Here is a 19,255-nt window from a genome sequence, read left to right as displayed (position 1 = left end):
TGCCTTTAAAGACACACACCATGTTTGTCAATTTAAAAGATCATTTTCCAATTGAAGAGATTCGCTGCGGTGGTCGTGAATAAAGTAAAGTACCATGTAGTTTTGTGTTAAACTGCTCAGTGAACTACATCACTTGCTCAACATACGCCACCAACACCAGCATGGCCGCCGATTTAGCGCCGTGGACCTGTTAGCTTAGCACAGAACAAGTATGAACAAAGGTAACGTCACAATAAATCTATTGACAACTGTTATGTGACAGGAGAGCTGCTGACATACAGGAGCAGCTGTACAGTGTTATTACAGGTTTCCGATGACCTTTCAAAGAGATGACGTCACTAACAGGACTGTTGTCTGTGTCCTCTCATAATGACGTATTTTCAGTCTTATATTTAATTAGATTTATGCCAAACTGCGTCTCTCTTCACTTGTTCAATTAGTTACCAGTCTCCAGACACTAACATACAAAGGTTCTCTGAAATCAGGTCCCGTGAGGGAAACCGGAAGTGGCGTGACTTCTGCTCTCCAAGGCGGAACTAATCACCTGCTGCTCCAATGTTCCGCACGTAATTAATTAAATAAACACCCTGAAGGCGAAGCGCCAAGATTAGCTCAGGCTAAACTAAATATTAAACATATGAAGGGATAAAAACTAGATCAAAGAAGACAAGGAGACGGACGAAATGAGCAAGATTCAGCCCACCAGGTGTGTTTTGGTTCGTGTTTATTTTATACAGTAAAGAAGTGCAACAATTATACAAATTTGATATCACAGTTAAGTGTGTAAGTGAGTGTATGTAGTGTTCAAGTTCACAGAATGTTTCATACATGAATTAATAACTCACACAGTCAAGCTGCACGTGATGTAACATGTAGAATGGCTCCAGGGCCATGAACTGTAAACACATACATGTGTTTCACTCACTGTATTGTTTATAGGGATGTTAATGATTAATAATAATTGATTAATAAGAATGGAACTGATAGAAAATGAAATGGATTAACTGACAACTGACAGTATTTGTTACAAATGACTAAAGACTTCCTTATCAAATGTAATGATATCAACTCAAAATACCAGTCTGAGAAATTGTATTTAATTTACACACAAGTAGTTTGTAATTTTAAAAATGCAAAAAAGACCTTCGATGCCAGCTGATGTTGTTACATGTTATCATCATCGAGTCACCTCAGTCTGGGTTGGATTTTGTTGGGCCGGTGTTATTTCATCGATTATCCAAGTAACTTGTTGTTTACTTTATCTGTTCTTTTAATTCCTAATGTGGCCTCCAAACAAAATTCTGATGGAAAAACTTGCAACATATTTGATATATTATTAATGATTCTCACAGGTCAGTCTGGAATAAAACCCAGTTTTTATAAGGACTCGTGTTTGTTACCGGAGGGTGCTACAGACGTTATTTACACACTTTCTTAAGCCAAAATCTTCACTGCAGCCCGTCTGAAGCTCGACTGCAGGTCAGGGGTGTAAATAAAGTCTTTATAAAACAGTTTAGGTCTCGGCAGTTCCATATAATGCTTGGATTATGCTGGAAGAGGATTTCATTTGCTTTCCTGTTGGTTTTCGTCTACACTACTTATGTGTCTGAGGACTGATGAGTTTGTACAGCATAATCCAAATGTCCAGAAACCCTGAGATCCAAAACTGATTTGAAAAAGAACGCAATTATAATCTTTTTGAAGCTGAAATCTTGACTGTGGCTGCTAAGATTAAAGCGTTGGTGCACACCCTGACTTAAGTGGGGGCACATGATCGAGTGCATGGGGATGGTGTAAACAATGTCTTTATAAATACATTTTGGATCGTGGGGCTTCCTGAAACTTGGATTACAACAGACAAGCTGCATGGAGCCATTGACATTTGTTTTACATTTAAAACAAGCCCCCGTCAACTTGTGTTTTTTTTAGGTGCGACGCTGTTCTCTTTGTGGACTACGAAACTTCACCTGCCTTTCTACTCAACATGGGGGTGAGTAGATAATTACTGAAGTGTCAGTTTGTGTCCTTGCGTAGCGGGGACAACTTAACTGCTGCATTAGGGTTAGTGATGTGGATGATGCGGCGTGTTGCTGTTAATCTGCTGTTTTATTAGAGTCTTGTGTGTGGGATTAAAATGCCCCCCGGCGGTCGGTGATGTGACGGCTCTTATCTCAGAGGAGTCACTTCACTTCCCATCACACATTTATTTGTCATTATAACAAACAGAAAACGGTGCCAATACCTTTCCCTTTGGTAGCAGAGTAAATGTAGCTGTGTCTTTATGTTATTTACCGTCAGTTGTTCCCCCACACAGTAAGTGGGAGTGATGTTCTGTTAGCTGTTAGAATTTAGTATTGTTGCTGCTGGCTGTGAGCCATTAGTGGCTGTGTGAGTGTCTCCTGTCTTATACAGCTCAGCTTCCCCTCAGGCAACATGCAAAAGATTACAATATGATGAGATAATACCATGTGATACAAAAGTTATTTTTCGTAGCAGACATATTGGATAATTATAATTGGAGAAGCACAAGTGTTACCTTTAGGGCTGCAACGTACAATTATTTGCATGAAACTATTCATCTCTTGAGTCTATAATACACCATGATTATTATTATTTCCCAGGGCCCAACGTGACGTCGTCAGATTACTTCTTTTGTCAAACCAGCAGTCCAAAACTCAAAGAAAGACAAAGAAAAGCAGCAAATCCTCAAAACAAGAAGCTGGAACAAATATTTAACACTTTTTCTCAAACAATGAGCGGAACGAATGATTGATTGATTGACAAAATAGTTAGATTTTCTTTTGTTGGACTAATTGTTGATACCAGGACCCTGACACCAAAACAGCCAAATGGACTTTAGCCATCATTAACCTTATTATATATCAAAGGATCCGTCCCACACACAGGCATCAATTACTCCTGCTGATTGGGTCAGGCTGACGCTGTGCGAGGTGAAACAAAGCTACCAGAAAAAAGTGAGGGCGAAGTCAATTAAGCTCAGTCTGTAGACGCACACACAGTCCAGAGAGGAGGTCTCATCAAGCACCATCAGTGGACACTTCTCTGTGGGGGAGCTCTGGGCGGGTTCGAGCTCGGATGATGGGACCAGACCACGAGTTGAAACTGTTTTCTTTTTACTGTCTCTAACCAGCAACGCGTATTTCAGTTTTTATTGCTACATAACATTGCTTGAAAAACATCCAAAATATTTAAAAACAACCACGATCTGTTTTAGCTTCAGTAACTTTTGAATTGTCTGCTTTGCACCCGAATTTCTGCGGAGCTCTGACTGGATATCTGTCGATCATCACAAAGCTCTGGTTGCTCTAAGCATCTGGAGACATTCCCACCTCTCTTCACTTTCAGTATTATTTCCACACACACACATCCGCTGCTTTCTGACAGGGCAGGATTAAGCGTTCGTACCATTTATTGTCTTTATCAACCTGGAGAGGGTATTTGTGATATTTTAGCTCTATTGAAACTAACATGCTTATCCTCTAGTACGCTGTAGTTCAAACTGAGTGTTTATTTTATGCTGCAACTTTATATTTGTTTAGGTTGAATTTTCCATTTCTATTTCTGTCTTGTCACAACGCGGCTCTGATCCCTCGGTTTGTCTTACGCACAATAACCTCTTGGTTACGGTGAGAAATAACATCACGGTTTGGCTTAAAACACCTGTTTTGATTGCCATGATCACGGATGGAGATGGTGCGACCTCCCATGAAAAATAGGCGGTTTTGGTCACCATAAAATGTCCACACATATAGAACTGTAGAAATGTTAACTGCCAAAATGATATCCTGCCTGGTGACTGGCCTGAAATGCTCGTGGTGCCTCAAGTCCCCCCACTTTTAAGGAATATAACTCAAGATGTCCATGTTGCTTAATGACCTTTGGTGGCTCTTAGTGGTTTTAGTATTTATAACTGATTATTTTTTTACAATCTTTATTTTTTTTATACATTTCTTCTTCATATTTTGGATATACTGTTGCATTTTTTTTCATTGCTTTAATGCTGTTTGTGTGCCTTTTTGCTGCTTATTTCTACAGCACTTTGGTCAACCCCTTTTTTTAAATGTGCAGCATAAATGAGATTGATTTGATCCGATCTGATTATTCCTCCTGAATGAATTTGTACATTTTGCAGTACTGGCTGCACTTTGCTCCAGGCTCCTCTCATTTTAATGTGCTCCCTCTCAGCTCAAGCTTTCCTTTTTGTCTCGTTCTCTCTCTCTCCTGCCTTAAGCAGGATTTCAGTGAGCGAAGACCAAGAAACAGAGCCCACATTATACCCAACATTTATCGAGCAGTGAGCACTATATATTCACTTCAGAGTACACAATGACGGTTAATTGTAGCCAGGTTGGACAGCCTAACAGCAGCTTTCAGACTCATTATGTGTTCACAAAGGACACAGTGCATTAAAAGACACAGTTACAGCAGTGGATAGCATATATATAGATTACGTAGGGGTGGACAAAATAACGGAAACAATGCACTCCACTTCTACAACATCAAAGCTTCAAAAGTGATCAGAAAGATGACACCGCAAGATTTTGTAAATTGTGTTATTGTTTTACATGAATGTTGTGTCAGACAGAATAAACGCTTCAGTTAAGGATATGTACGATTATCAGTTGAAAACTCCCATTCTGACTCTTCGTGATAATATAAAAAACTCACTCAATGTGCAATTTTGCCAACGCAGCGAAGATTCTTTAAGATTGTAGAGTGATTTCTGCCCCATCACTGTGCTCCCTGCGCAGCGCAGGATGGGATGTTTGCCACCTCCTGCAGGATGACTGTACTTCCTGTCCTGTGCCTGCCTCAGCAGTCTAAGAACAGGATCACTGCCAAGAGCCGGCCTATCAGATACTCAGTCTGCTAAGAACACCAAAGGACACCTCTGAGAAATATCATGTAATCATCCAGATCAGCGATGATCACCAAGAGGGGACGGAGGGATACCGAGGATGTGCAGCTGTGCTCATTTCCTCAAGATTACATTGATTTATTTGTTTATATTTACCATCATTCCCTCATATTTGATTTTTATTGCTGATCTTTTCTGCGCCTGTCCTAGTTCAGGATGTCATAATCTGCAAATTGAACATCACTACTGACATCTTGTGTGTAGCAGCTGTAATTACACAGACTCTTCTGTTTGATAAGTTGCCAATATTTAAACAAAAAACCCACTATTCACTCCCAGGGGAAACATGATTATCCGTCAGCTTCCACCCCTGATGAGAAACGATATTCACAAGAACTGCCTGACCCCTGAAAACTCTTGTAAACAACTGGTTTGGCTCTGAGTGTACGCTGGACTGTAAGAGAGCCTCAGTCCCAGCACACTTGGGAGTAATATATTTTGTCATAGATCAGGGGTCAGTTTGCAGTGGCTCCAAGTGGCTTCGACTAAAATTACATGGAAATGAACAGGCCTTATGGCAGTGATTTTTACATTCTCCTGATGTCCTGTCTGCTCCAGCAAGTTGTGATTTTGTCGATGAACTGAACATGCCATGAACATTTTTCTTTATTGCAGGCTAGTTCTCCAATTTCAAAACTGCACCAAAACATAGTATTATTGTAATATATATGTAATAAACATAAATGGCCCAATGCATGTGTTTTAATCTTAGCCATGGAAGCTCTGTCAATACCTCATATACCAGATGTAACTACTGAATTTGAACAATATTTGATCTTTTGTCTTCCTTTACATCGTGATTTTGTAAAAGTTCCTACACACAGTAGCAGAAGCCAGTTACCGCTGTCACATACGTCTATAGGTGGGCTGCTGGCTTGATAGTGGACCCTGATCAGAGAGTAGAACAAAAAGAGCTCATTGGACAAATACAGGTCGTGGATGAGCACAAGGCCTGCGTTAAGATGTTTGGGTTTGTGGTTCTAAAGAGAACAGAAGAAATTATTACACTCTGTCTTCAAAAACACTCACACAAACACTCTCACACAAACACTCTCACACACACACACACACACACACACACACACACACACACACACACACACACACACATTTTGAATAATTAAAGAATTGGCCAACTGTAACTGTGAGAAACCGCTAACTGCTGCTAACTGCCATTATCAATATCCTTTATTTAACCAGGTAAAAAACTAATTGAGATTTAAAACCTCTTTTCCAAGAGTGACCTGGCCAAGACGGCAGCACAAAAGCAGAATGGTTACACCAAACACACAAGACACAAATAAAATACGATTGCACACACTACAGGAAAACAAGAGTGTGATTACATGATTACACAGTGCAATGACAAGATCCAATAGATACTTAGCTTGGTTAGCTTGGTTAGCTGTGGTCCAGACTTGGGCCAGCAGGGAATTGTTGGTGTTTACACCAGCAGTTTTGGACTGGGAGGGGACCAGCAAGTCCCCAGGAAGAGTGCCAGGCTTTGAAGCCAACTTTCACAGTGGCCAAACCATGTAATTACAACGTCAAGTAAAGACATTTCCCCATTAGCTTACTTTGTCAAAGAAGCATCTCTTAAATGGTGGATACATTTGTTTTGAGCATCACAAACCTCGCTTCACTGTCATAAATTTAGCCATTCGCTCCAATAAAATTTGGAGAGTCAAGACAAGCCGCATAATTAAATTATTTTATCTCAATTCAAGTTAGCCGGGCGTTAAGCCAGAAGTAAGCCAGCTCGGTTGGTGGAAGCCTCTAATGTGCACGCTCTATGGGCCACACAACACTGAAGTTCCAGGTATTTTTAGCGCCAGGAAGTCGAGTCATTTTGCCTTTATGTGCCAATGAGCAGCTTTCATAGGTTTTAATGGGGCTCTGTCTCCAACACTATGTCCAGGTTTTAATGTAGCGTCCTTGGGGCCAAGGCCAGATGGTTGGTATGCTAACTTTAGATATCTCTGTAACACAATACAAAGACATCATAATGTAACACCTGTTATCTCTTGACATTCTGTTTATGATTTTAGTTCATTTTTAAAAATGATCTCAGCCAAAATTCGTACACATTGCACCTTTAAAATATATAATCATTCATTTACAATGAATAAATCTGAAGTATTCTCACATCAGTCTGTGGTGTGTATATATAGTGAGTCTACTGCCATCATGTATTTACTGAATAAAACACAGTTTGTGCTGAAATGAGGCTTTTAATAATGATCAAACTATACATTTCATACAGGTGCACATTTTTGGTGCAGTGGTGATTAAAAACTACATTGTAGTTATGTAGTTTGTGAATATCAATAGACTAGGGAACATCACTAATCAGAGAAGACTTAAGTGGTATGGTGGCAAGGTATTGGACTTTTTTATGGTTAAGAATATTATCCAATAAATTACCGGTTAAGACAGGTAATTAGTTTATTGTGAAGTTTGCAGTAGAGAAGAATCTCTCCGATTCGCTTGAACAGCAGTGATCACGACATGTCTAATCATGAGACCCATCACAGTCTTCAGCCTTGAACGACACTGACAGAACTTGTGGCATTTCATCAGAGCATCAAAACACTTAACCTTTTCTGTTTGAACATTTGCAGTCATACTCAAGGCTGTCAAGGCCTGTAAACACACCATGAAAGCCTGTTTTAAGGCCCGTGAACAGACCTTGACAGCCAAACAAAAAAGTACATGAGAATCATCGTCTCTGTGTGTCGCTGTGTGTGGTTGGAGTAAGAATTGTTGACTCAGTATTCATTTGTCTCTTTCTGTTGTTTGAAAATGCCCTCTGACTCTCTGTTTGGAAGGTCTAAACAGAGTCAGTCTCCAGAGAACACGGCAGAGAAGGAAGGACATACATTTTCTTTTCACATGGGACCCTGGGGTGAACTGTTTGTATGACTTCAAAGACGGGAGCGCTGCCTCACGGAGTCATTCCAGAGGAAATTGAGGGAGGGAGGGGCTTTTTGATATTTCATCTATTTACAGCCTTTTCAAACACTATACAGAGGACACTTTATTTGTTCAGTGTTTTCCAAGAAATCCTGTGGTTATTTGAGACAGATGACCCTTTGTTTGGGCACATTGATCCATTCTTTCATTCAGATTGCTATCTGTTGCCACGGGGCCATTGTGAGCGGTGGTTTATGTGGTTTCTTTGTTTCATTTGAACATCCAGTTCGACTGAGGAAAACACAACTGTGAAATCTTTTGGATAAACCATATTAGCCACTTGTTTCTCATTAGTTACACTGATTTTGTGACTGAGAGCATAGAGTATCAGTGACGTCTTACTGTGTGTGAGGAGTCCGTTCACCACTAGAGGTCAATGCTTTCCTTTCTAACACTGTGGGGAACAAAGAGTAGAAGGAGACGGCGCATGAAATCAGATTAAAAGTGAAAGAGGACAAAAAAGGAACGAAACAAGCAAAAATCCGAAACATCCAAGATTTTGTTTCCATTCGTATTGGTTTAAATGAAACTTCATAGATGAATGAATGAATGTGTGACACGGCCACATCCTGATCTATAACTTCCTTTTATCTCTTTGTAGTTTGACTAGCTTTACTGTTTTTACCACCTTCAGGCAGTTACAGTGAATGACCCGGTAGTTCACTGTAGCGTTCATTTCATTTTCATTTAATTTCTTTTATTTTTTTAAAGGACAGTGCACATTAATCAGCATTTCTGTAAATGTGCTAGTGTTAGCCAGCAGGCTAATTTTCAACTGTAGTCCTTTGGCAAGATGTTAAGCTAGACACAGGGTTAACATATTAAAGAATACACGCAGCAACAGATGTTCTGCAGTGGGGATCAAACGTGTGAGCCAGCAGTCGGGCCTCTCTCTCACCAGCTGACATGAAGCTGCTGACATCTTCCTCGTCCTCTGATCCTCTGGTTGGTTTTATTAAGTCAGAGGCCACTTTCGTCCGCCAGCCCTCCTCAAAGAAAGGAAGGTGCTATATTTTGTTTGTGTGTTGTGTGTGTGGTCTATTAGCTGCAATACTGAAAACACTTGTTTAATGTCATCTGTGGCTCGAGAGGAACTTTGTCAAGTCTGAGAAAATGACCCCTAATGATGTCTTGAGGTTGAAATCTGAGTTATGCACTCAAGCGTGGGGGCTTGAAGGATGTGTTCATACCAGGCAGTTTGGCTTTAAAGAAGATATGCTGCATTATGGGAATTGTAGTATCCAGTTTGATTAGAGAGTAAAAGTCAGGATATCGTGCGTTACGGTGCTTCTTTCTTTGCCCATTCCTTGTTTAATATGTCTTGTGAGTCCTACATGTTGCGCAATACCAGTGTAGTGAACTACCCCTTTAGGATGAGATTTAGGGTGTGGGATGATTTTAAATTAAAGGAAAAGTTCAACATTTTATAGATTACACATATTTGCGCTCGCCAGCTTAGAGTTTAGCATGGTGCAGTAATAAGTGACATCATAATACCTCATATTAGGCTATTCAGAGCTTAGCCTTCTTCCTCAGAGTTTGGACATAAGTAATTAGCAAACTAACCAGTGTTGCCAGATCTGGCGAGAGAAACAAGCAACAGGTCTATAGAGACACGTCAAAAGCAACCCGGCCTGCCCATGCAGGCGATCCCCCTCAGATGCATCCAATTGATCAGTTTATACTGAATTTACATTTATGTGTGAGTATATTTATTTCCGATATCAAAAATACTAAACCTTGTAATTTTATATTTTACTTTTTTAACTCTAAGGAACTCCGAGAAAAATGGGGGAATAAATGAATCAATGAAAATGAGGACAAAGAAGTTGCATATAATGAACGGACCAAGTATCAGTGAGCATTGTTGGGGATAACAGTAATATATTACTTTTAACAGTAACAGTCATATAACCCAATACTAGGGATTTTAATAATAACAGTTCATTCACTATATCAAGTGCTGCATTATCACCCATGAAAACTGGGCTGTTGGAGGTCAGATTCAGTCCTTCAGTAAAGTCTCTGTCTCCGAGGCTTTGGTATATTCTTTCCTGTGTTTTGGCCAAACTCCATTAATTTCTGCCTACATTAGTTTATGCTTCACTGGTTGTATTGGAGACCATGTTGTCGGATGAAAAAGCATAATAAACCTCTTCAATCAAAAATTGTATCCTCAAACTTCACGGGATCAGTTGATGGCTGTGGAAATGCTCAGTACTCGTGAATGCTCGGATTCGCTGTCTTGCCGAGAGTTGCGTGAGAAGATTGATGCCAATTTTGTGTCCGTTCATTGAATGCGATGCTAGCCAGGAGACCACAACAAAAGAAATAATGTGTTAATTAGTGAGCTTTAGAGGTGCCGGTAGGGGGATTTTTTGACCTTTGGAGAAAGCCAGGCGGACTGCCTCCAGATGTTTCATGTCTTGATGCTAAGCCAAGTCTGCTGGCTTTATAATTACAGAACAGAGATGAGAGTAGAATCGATCCACTCTACATGTTTTCCAAAATATTCGTATTATTCTGGTAAAAGAATTGACACTACCCCTTAGTTTACTTGTGTTTGTTTCTGCTGTACCACACGAATAGTGTTGACTTTTCTGGCAGACTTTTAAAGGTCAGCTGAATAATTGAAATGTTTGTTGGCTTCTAAAATCTCACTGCAGTCAAAATCAGAACAACCTTAATAGATATGTGTGTTCTCTCCCTGTAACACAACTTATCTACATGATCTATCTGTTCCTCCTAAACCATCTGATTCAAGAAGCTGTAGACGAAGGAATAAAGTTTCAATATACAAGTATACAATACGATTAATGACATAAATCCTCACCTTTCTCTAGTAACATTCAAATAAACTATAACTATATAACAAATCTGCCGCAAGTACGTGAGAGAAAATGGAGGTCCAGCGGCTGGGTGGTCTGTCTGTTTTGTGTCTCTGCGAGGAGACAGAGACATAAAGCTGGACTTCTTCTCCACTGGCTGCCAAAACAGCCCAGTTGGAGTCACACCAAGCCACCAGTAATATGTTTTCCTGGACTGCAGAGCAGAATAGACGAGAGGGCAACTAATGAACCAGACATGACAAATCACTGATTTTCTTGCTCGTTTCAAAATGAGCGTTGGGAAATTTATGCCTGGCGTGCATGTGGGTCAAATGGACGGGAAAGTGGTTGCTTAATGCACCATTTGTGGCTTATTTTCCAGATCCGATCCGCCCGTCCATTCTCTGTCATTGTGGCTTTTTTCCCCTAACGAGGCAGCATTATCTTTAGTTGTTTAAATTCTAATAAACATGGGCAATTTTTGTGAAAGTAAGTGGTTAGCAGGCACGTAAATCATTGCTTCCCCCTTCATGTTGCCATGAGATAAATATTATCATCATGACTGCCAACTAGAGGGAACAAACTCATCTGTCCTCAAACTTTCCCCAGTTCACGTGAAGGGATCGTCGTCAGAAGAACTGCAAAATCGTGTTTACAAGAAATCTTTAATAAAAGACAAGTGTTACACCCTTGTAGAGAAGTTTGACACAGATACATATTACATACACACCATGTCATAGTTGGTCTTATATACAAACACATTATTCAAGCGAACCCCATACAAACACTTGTGCACACACGCACACACACACACACACAAAGAGAGAGAGACCGATTACTACCACTGATTATCTTCCATATCCAAATATACCTACTGTATGTTTTTTGGCCATTGGTACAGTTCACGTTTGCACACAAAAAGGATGACTTGGGATGCTACAATGCACACAACATGATACAGGCTGTCCCAGTGTGCAGCAATGATCCACTGAATGGAAAGACAGTCTAATTCCCTCATTGAACCACAGCAGCAGGATGTTACAACTAGCGTCATGGAAATGGGTGAAGAGGAAAGAGGAAGACGAGAGCGAAAAGAAGATAGAGCAGAGGTGAGCGAGGGAAAGGGAAATGGAAATGGAAGGAGGCAGGAGAAACCAGCGAGAGGTGAACGAGGTCAGGTGTGAGAGGTTAAAGCGTTCCTTCGTCCAGCAGTTTGTTGATGCCGTTGCAGATCTTCCTCAGAGACAGTCTGTACTCCTCTCCGTCCCCGTACAGCTCCGCCAGGAACTCCCCGTGGGCGAAATGGTTGAAAACGTGATCGATACGAGCATGTGAGCGTGCGGTCAGGTGCTGCTCGACCAGGGTGTGAAGCAGGTCCCTGCACTCCAGCAGGAGCTCTGACAGAATATTCCTGTCGAAGGTGTACTCCACCTCATAGAACGACACCGCCGTCATGGCCGCCTGGTTCATCTTCTTCTTGAAGCGCTCCACCGTGTCCAGCTCGTCGGGGCTGAACTGGTGGTTGCGATACAGGATGCCGATCTTCAGAGCGATCTTGATGACGTCCTTGATGATCTTGTGGGCCTCCTTCTTGCTCTTGGTGAACTCCCGGCTCGTCTTGTAGAGCTCGTCCAAGATCTCGCTGCTGGTGTCGTCTGTCAGCATGTTGGCCACCACCATGGTCGCCATCTTGCTCAGGATCTTCTTCTGGGCTTGCAGGGCCAGGGAGCGCGAGTTAAAGCTCTCATGTCCTGAAGGGAGAGAAGAAGACAAGTTGTTTTTGGATTAGTGCTACATGTTGGGAGTGGATGGATCAAACAAGTACAATAATGATCCTGTTCTCAGGCTTGGCAGTATATCAATATGATATCATGCCCTTAATTCAAGCAAAGGTATGAAGGGGTCTTGGAATAGGGTGGATGAAGTTGACATTTCCAAGCCACTCATCCTGTAAACATATACTAACTTTATTATTTGTAGTCTCGTTCATGTTCAAGTGATGAATAAGTCCAATGTTTAGTCTCTTTGTAGCTCTGCGTTGGTCTCTACCAACCCTTGAGGGAAAGACTTGGCATTTGGTAACCTGACAGATTAAAGGGTAACTCCAACAGTTGTACAAATTAAAATGTGTTTAGAGGTCTTGGAGAGCACTACTGCATTTGTGAGAAGTGTAGTAGAAGGCCTTTTAATTTAATCTGATATATTGCCTCCAGTGATTTCCAGTGACAAATCCTGTAAACACACTTTACTGCGTGACATTGGTGGAGTTACCCTTTAACAGACAGTGTGTTGTGCCTTTAAGAGATATTGAAAGATTGTATTCATGTATTTTTTAATACATACAGATGACAGATAATTGTAAAAACAACAACAACGTTTATCTCTATTATGGTGGTATTTAACCACCGCTCCTTAACATCCAGTCGGTGTCTTTACATGTAACAGCTGACTGTCACGTGGACAAAGCTTTCACTACTCTGTTGACCTATAAGGGTAAATAGAAAATAAGGGTTCTTCCGTTCTCCATTTGCCACTGACTCTGCTTTGTCCTTACATAAAGAACTGTGTGCTCAAAAAGGCTGAGTTTGGGTAAGTTTTCTTAGTTGTTCCGAGGAGGACTTTTTTTCTGTTACACAACTTGCTGTTGTGTAACAAGACAACTGGTAGCAGTATTAAATGCGACCCCAGTAAAAAACTAAAGGCACAGCACTGGTGCAAAACACTCTCGGATGATTCAGTGTGTTTGGCATGAACAAAGGCTAAATCCAATCCATTCCAAACTTGGATCCACAGAACTTTTACTAACTAAAAGTTTATTTGACAGAAAGCGAAATGTGTCATCATTTGCGGATTACAGATATTGTAAAAGTTACAAACTCAATTCAGAGCACAGTCTGATCAGGCTGGGGAGTAGATGAAACGCGGTGAAGCCGCATTCAAAGCAGGGCGGCGTCCTTCCTGGAGTGTGGTTGGCCGACTTTGGGAGGAATGACTATCTGCTGTGGATAACATCAAACAGCTGTACACCGATAAGAACCCCTCGCGCTGTCTCTCTACGTGTCCAGAGTGATCACAGTTTCACATCGTGTCCCACTGCAGTCGCAATTTATCCCAGAGGAGAACATCAAAGACTGCCCGTGTGCTCATACAGCGGCGGCAGCAGCTTAACACGTGTCTGCGTGAGAGTGTGGAGTGGGAGGACGGAAGGGGGTTTTATTTAGGTGCCACCCAAATACAAATTACACACCAGATAACTCCAATTATGATTAAAGCTCAGGAATGACACCTCACTTTTCCCTACTGAAGCCTGGGCACATTGTCAGCCTCCTCCACATGTATGTCCACAGAGAGAGGGAGAGAGAGAGAGAATGGATGGGGGCGTCCTTACTCGATACAGAGCAGCAGATGAGCCCCGATTCAAAGAGGAACACCTGCTTTGTTGTCATTTTAATTTGATTAAAACAGACAGCTACGCGACCGTTTAGAATTCACACCATCGTCGCATCATCTGCGTGCGTGTTCCTCTTTATATGTCCACGCGTGTGTTAATTAAAATCGCACATACACAAGAGGTTGCACAACAATTGGGAGAAATCCTCTCCTCGGCATTTCACGTGTTCGTCTGAAGCCAGATGACATTTCGTACATATAATTAGCCCACTGTGACATTTACATCTAATACAGCAAATGTCTTTGTCTACATTCATTTCCCGATACATACAGTCTGATGCTTCATGAGAGCGGGGGTGACTAAATGTAATCCAAGTAAATACTAACTGCTTGCATGAAAGAACATTTAATCAAGGCTTTTGATATAAGGAAAAAAAAATTAAAATTGGTGCTTTAAATTGTGGGTTAACCTCCTGAATATTATAAAATATTGTGCCCTTGTTTTTTTCTTGGGTGTCACATTTGTCATCATGAACATGCTGGAAAAACAGGTCGGATCATAAACCTCAGCAGACTTCATCCAGAGGTGACTGAACATGACTTGGATGCGCTGATAACAGAAGCCACTATCCGTGGTTACTTTTTAATATCTTTAACTTAGGTCTCTTTTTCAAACTCAGCTCCAACTTGAACGATGTCCAAGTGCTGCTTACACAGAGATGAATTGAGAAGTATTAAGCCAAAGACCTTCAACCTTCAACACACATCATAAAAATCGGGCCTCAATAGTGGCGAATGTTGCTCGGATGTTGTGTTCACATTACAGCTGATCCGAGGGGGAGTCCATGAATAACTGTGACCCGTGAAAGCCATATGTTAGCGGGTGTTTGTGGGTTTCTTTTCTGACCGATTTGGAAAAGGCATTATAAAGTTATGGCCAACATATTAGCTAACAATTGCCAATTCACACTCAAATGGAAGCCTATATCCACTTTCCCTCTAGCTCTGTTTTGGTCTCTACTGACTCCTGAGGGAAATATCTGGCTCCGTAGCTGCTAAATGTTTCACTTTCTTCATCTCTTAGTCGCTAACTTTGTCCAACGGCGTTTTGGTTGCTGGGCAGGTATTGAACAATTTTTCCCCCTGAAAACATCTGGCTGCAGCGGACGAAAACCAGATTGATGAGAGTGGTGGGACTGAACGAAAGCTTCTGCGTTGCGGGACGTACAATCAACACAATGAACGAGTGCAGCTTGAAGTAAAATAGAATAAAAAGTACATCCTCTACACATATAGGATTGTAGGATAGGATTGTACAGTTGTAGTTATGTGGAAGGAATTATTTTGCATCACTGAAAGAACAAATCTATCCTCAAGTGCAATATCTTGTGACCACTAGCAGCTCTCAGTACAAAGAGTGGCATCCAGTGACCCATCTTAGAGCGTCCCATCGCTGCAGGCTGTGGTTTAGAAACTGCTCTTAAAGCAACGAAATGTAAATAATGTGGCCTGGAGTGATGGATAGATAACACACACATATGCTCCACAACAGCAACACTGTGGTTTCCATGATATTTGGATTGCAACACCGGGACATATAACTGGTTTTCATTAGGCAGATCTGTGCCTCTCATCAACAGGCTCTCTTTGTCACTGTTATTTCCTGTTTCTCTGAAGCAGCTCTTTGTTCCACTGAGCCTCTGATATTCAGAAACCCGACTGGATAGATTTCTGAAACCCTGGCAAACTAGAAAAGGTGACAGCTCGCTCCATAAAGCCGGCCTTGTCAGGCCAGTCGTCGTTCGGTCTATCTGGATTTGGATCCAACCAGCGTGTGTGACTTTCTCAATGAATTTCTCTTCTTTTCAGTTCAACATCTGCAGCTATCACTGCAAAGATCAGCTTAACTGAAAAGAGTCCTGCACCAAAGATTTGATCTTTTCTGTTTTTAGTGCTGAGCTAAAAACGGACTAATTATTCTCCTGCCACCCCTCAACACACAGCCCGGAGCCAGTTTATGAGGACCAGCAGGTGGCTGTCGACTCACTTGCCTTGACCCCTGTCTCAAGTCTGTTTGCACATCCGAGAGCGGCGAAGAATGTAAGCAGAAATGAAGAAGTGTGGGGGGAAAAAAAACACTGTGAGGAATGGACGTGAGGCTGCTCGAGGTGTGAGTCAGAGTGCCGGGGAAGGAGGTGGGTGAGATTTTAGCACATACAGTAAGCGAGGATAGATGAGTAGAAGTGCACACAAGGAGACTCTGAGAAGTCCGAGCTCTCTGGTACACTCACATACAGCCTGTCACCCAGAGGCTGGCATGAGTGACATGCTTGAGCCAGACTGTCAGAACCAGTTACAGAAGAGTCCGAGCTGTCAGGAGAGAAGACCGTCTCCCCTCGCTTATCTCCCTCCTGCTTTCACACTTTCTCCCCTGCCTGCTCATTATTTTCTCTCATCACTTCTCCTCAAGTGTGAAGGTTTCACAAAGTAAAGTGGCCATTCTGCATGTGAGAGTAAGAGACTGAAAACAAACCAGTTCTCCGCCAAAGTCGGGCCGGTCGCAGCAGCCGCCGGCCCATCAGAGCGGTTACACAAGAGTGTTTTGGGAGATGGTGGAGTTTACTTTTAACGTCAGGATTAGTAAGGTGCTTGCTGCTCTCTGGCCGCGGCTGTTGACCAGACAGTCTCTCTTTGTTCCGCCTGATGTTTTTAGAGCGCTGAGTCAACAGTTTCTGCTGCACTGCATCAGAACATACATCCAGTGTGGAACATGGAGAGCCGCCAAACCTGCCCTGCTCAGAGTGGCGCTCTGAAAAAAATGTCCATCTGGGCCGATTTATTTTCATTTCTGCCAGAGACACTTGTGTCAATGAAATGATTGTTTATAGCAAGTGGCTGTTCAGCTGACAGTAATTTGTCTGGCGATAAAGATTATGCACGAAATGGATCTTCCCTAAAATCGATAGTTAGACAGATCCGTAAATATAATTATTTAACGCTTTCCAGAACCGGAATCAACTTTATTTTAAGAAGGTCATGTACACACAAAATAAATTTGACTTTAGTTTTAAGTTTGGTTTCAATGTTCACAGTTCTGTGAATAATTTAGAGTGTGGTAGAAATAAAATAGCCAAAACAGAGCTGAACAAAGATAAAAACTATAGAACATGTGAACCATGTTCACATTATGACACATGAGTACTCAACAGCCATTATTTCATTATCAAGTCTCATTTACGCTCCACTTAAGCCTGAAAATAGATATGCGTACTTTCACTTTGGGCGGGGATGTTAAGCAATACAACCACAGTCACTAGAGGGCGCCTCCCAGAGACAGATTCATCTTACACTGTCCAACTCACATTTAATTGTCGCCCAGCCTCCTTCCAGCTGTTCTCATAAACGTCCACCATTTTTAACTATTGGCTACGCTGCTACTCTGCCCCCCCCCCACGACTACCAGAGGTACTGCTCTGTTGGTCCGTATGTGTAAGCTTTAAGAAAACGCGCAAAAATACGGAAATTAACGCAGAGTGCGGACAGAATGCTCCGACTGGATCCGAATGTGTATCTGACGTGGAACATAAATAAATAGCCTTTCCATGAGAACACATCCATCCTTAAATTCTGCATTCATTTTGATCCCAGTTACACACCAGGGAGGCCCCCCTACCTCCAGCCCCCTTGCTCGCCACACCCATCTTCAAAGTTAGGCTTAATTTTGATCTCAACTACACACCTGGAAGGTTTCGTGACTGTCTTGCATGGTTGACACACATGTAAACACTTGGCAGAATACTCTAAAATTGCTCTAGTTAGTTCTTGCTACAGCAGGTGTTTCCAGGACCACATTTTGCCATGAGGGCACACACACAGACTCAACTATTTTGCACGTGTTGTATCGCAACACATCTGCATGGAAGCTCATATGTGTTTCTTAGTGCATTATCAACATGCAGATGCGGCCACCAGCTTGGTTTATCTACTGTTAGCACCATTATCACTGTAGCTGAAGTACCAGTTGGAGTGGTACAATGGCATCAAATGCAGAAGCGTAGCGCCAGGCCCTTGTTTCTTTGGTAACAAACTGCTAAATGTATGGCTATAGCAGGAAGCCTTTTACATTAGCTTAGCACAAGGACTGGAAAAAAAAGTAACTTTCTTGAGTAACTTTCCAGATCTGCCATCCATCTACCTGTCCACCAGATGTCCTCACAATTTCCCCCTAATCCTGATCACCTGACTCCCGCTTGCACGTGGTCACCTGTTCACACTCTAAAATCACTACTTAAGCAGATCACTCAAACATCATTAAGAATGTGTTGTTGGTTTCGTTTCGTTTTCTTCATGAAAATAAGGATAACGCCAGTGGGGGTTACTGGGGCCAAATCCAGTGACTCTATGGGTGAAGGCCAGGGTACTCCCTGGATGAGTCTTTGCTGATGGCAGTGGCTGCCACAAAGGTGCCAACTGCACATCAGGAGCAATTTGTGGTTCAGTATCTTGCTCAAGGATACTTCGGCATGTAGCTCAGTCCCACCCCGGGGAGCCAGGGACTCGAACCAGCAACCTTCTGGTTACTAGTCCTCAGCTCTACCCACTGAGCTACAACTGCCGTGTTATTGGTGTAAACAGTAAAAATCACAACTATGACTATGGCATGACTTGCTAATCTGGACATTTTCTGCAGCGTGCTGAGCTGTGAGACGGTCCTGAAGCTTGTGTTGGTCTCGCTCCAGAGCGACCAGAGGAATGAGCCATTAGGACCAGCAGCGAACAGCGACGAGGGCCGACTGGCCTTTACTGAGTCAACGCTGGAGGCACTTGTGGGCTTATTAGCCGGAACGCTGCAGAACACACAGGGTGAGTGTGTGTGAATCCATGTGTGTGTCTTTCAGAGGCTGTTGGGCTTCATGTCTGGACAGCAGAATAAACGGCTTTGAGATAAACAGAATGCAGTCATTCATCATCATAAGAAGACTGCTTGTTTACAGTGATGATTAAAGATATTCTTCTGTGTTTAGCTTCAGCCGCTCAGGGTAATTATTCATACTGAGATCAAAGATGAGCAAGAAGCCTATAAAAGGAGTCAACTATATTCAGTATGTTAACAAAAGTCCAACAC

At 42.1% G+C, this 19,255-nt stretch overlaps 1 protein-coding gene across 1 annotated transcript in view; it reads right to left on the bottom strand.

The window, feature by feature from the left end:
• Positions 1–11,386: 11,386 nt before the first annotated feature.
• The window catches only part of tnfaip8l3 (tumor necrosis factor, alpha-induced protein 8-like 3), a 30,156-nt gene continuing 22,287 nt past the window's right edge, over positions 11,387–19,255 (bottom strand). The window contains exon 2 of the mRNA XM_030415583.1: positions 11,387–12,491. Within this exon, the coding sequence (XP_030271443.1) occupies positions 11,929–12,491 (563 nt within the window). The 3' untranslated portion in view covers positions 11,387–11,928. The remainder of the gene's footprint in view (positions 12,492–19,255) is intronic.

The sequence above is a fragment of the Sparus aurata genome, chromosome 4 (assembly GCF_900880675.1).
Source record: "Sparus aurata chromosome 4, fSpaAur1.1, whole genome shotgun sequence".
Lineage (NCBI taxonomy): Eukaryota > Metazoa > Chordata > Actinopteri > Spariformes > Sparidae > Sparus > Sparus aurata.
This window is presented reverse-complemented; position numbering and strand designations above follow the sequence as displayed.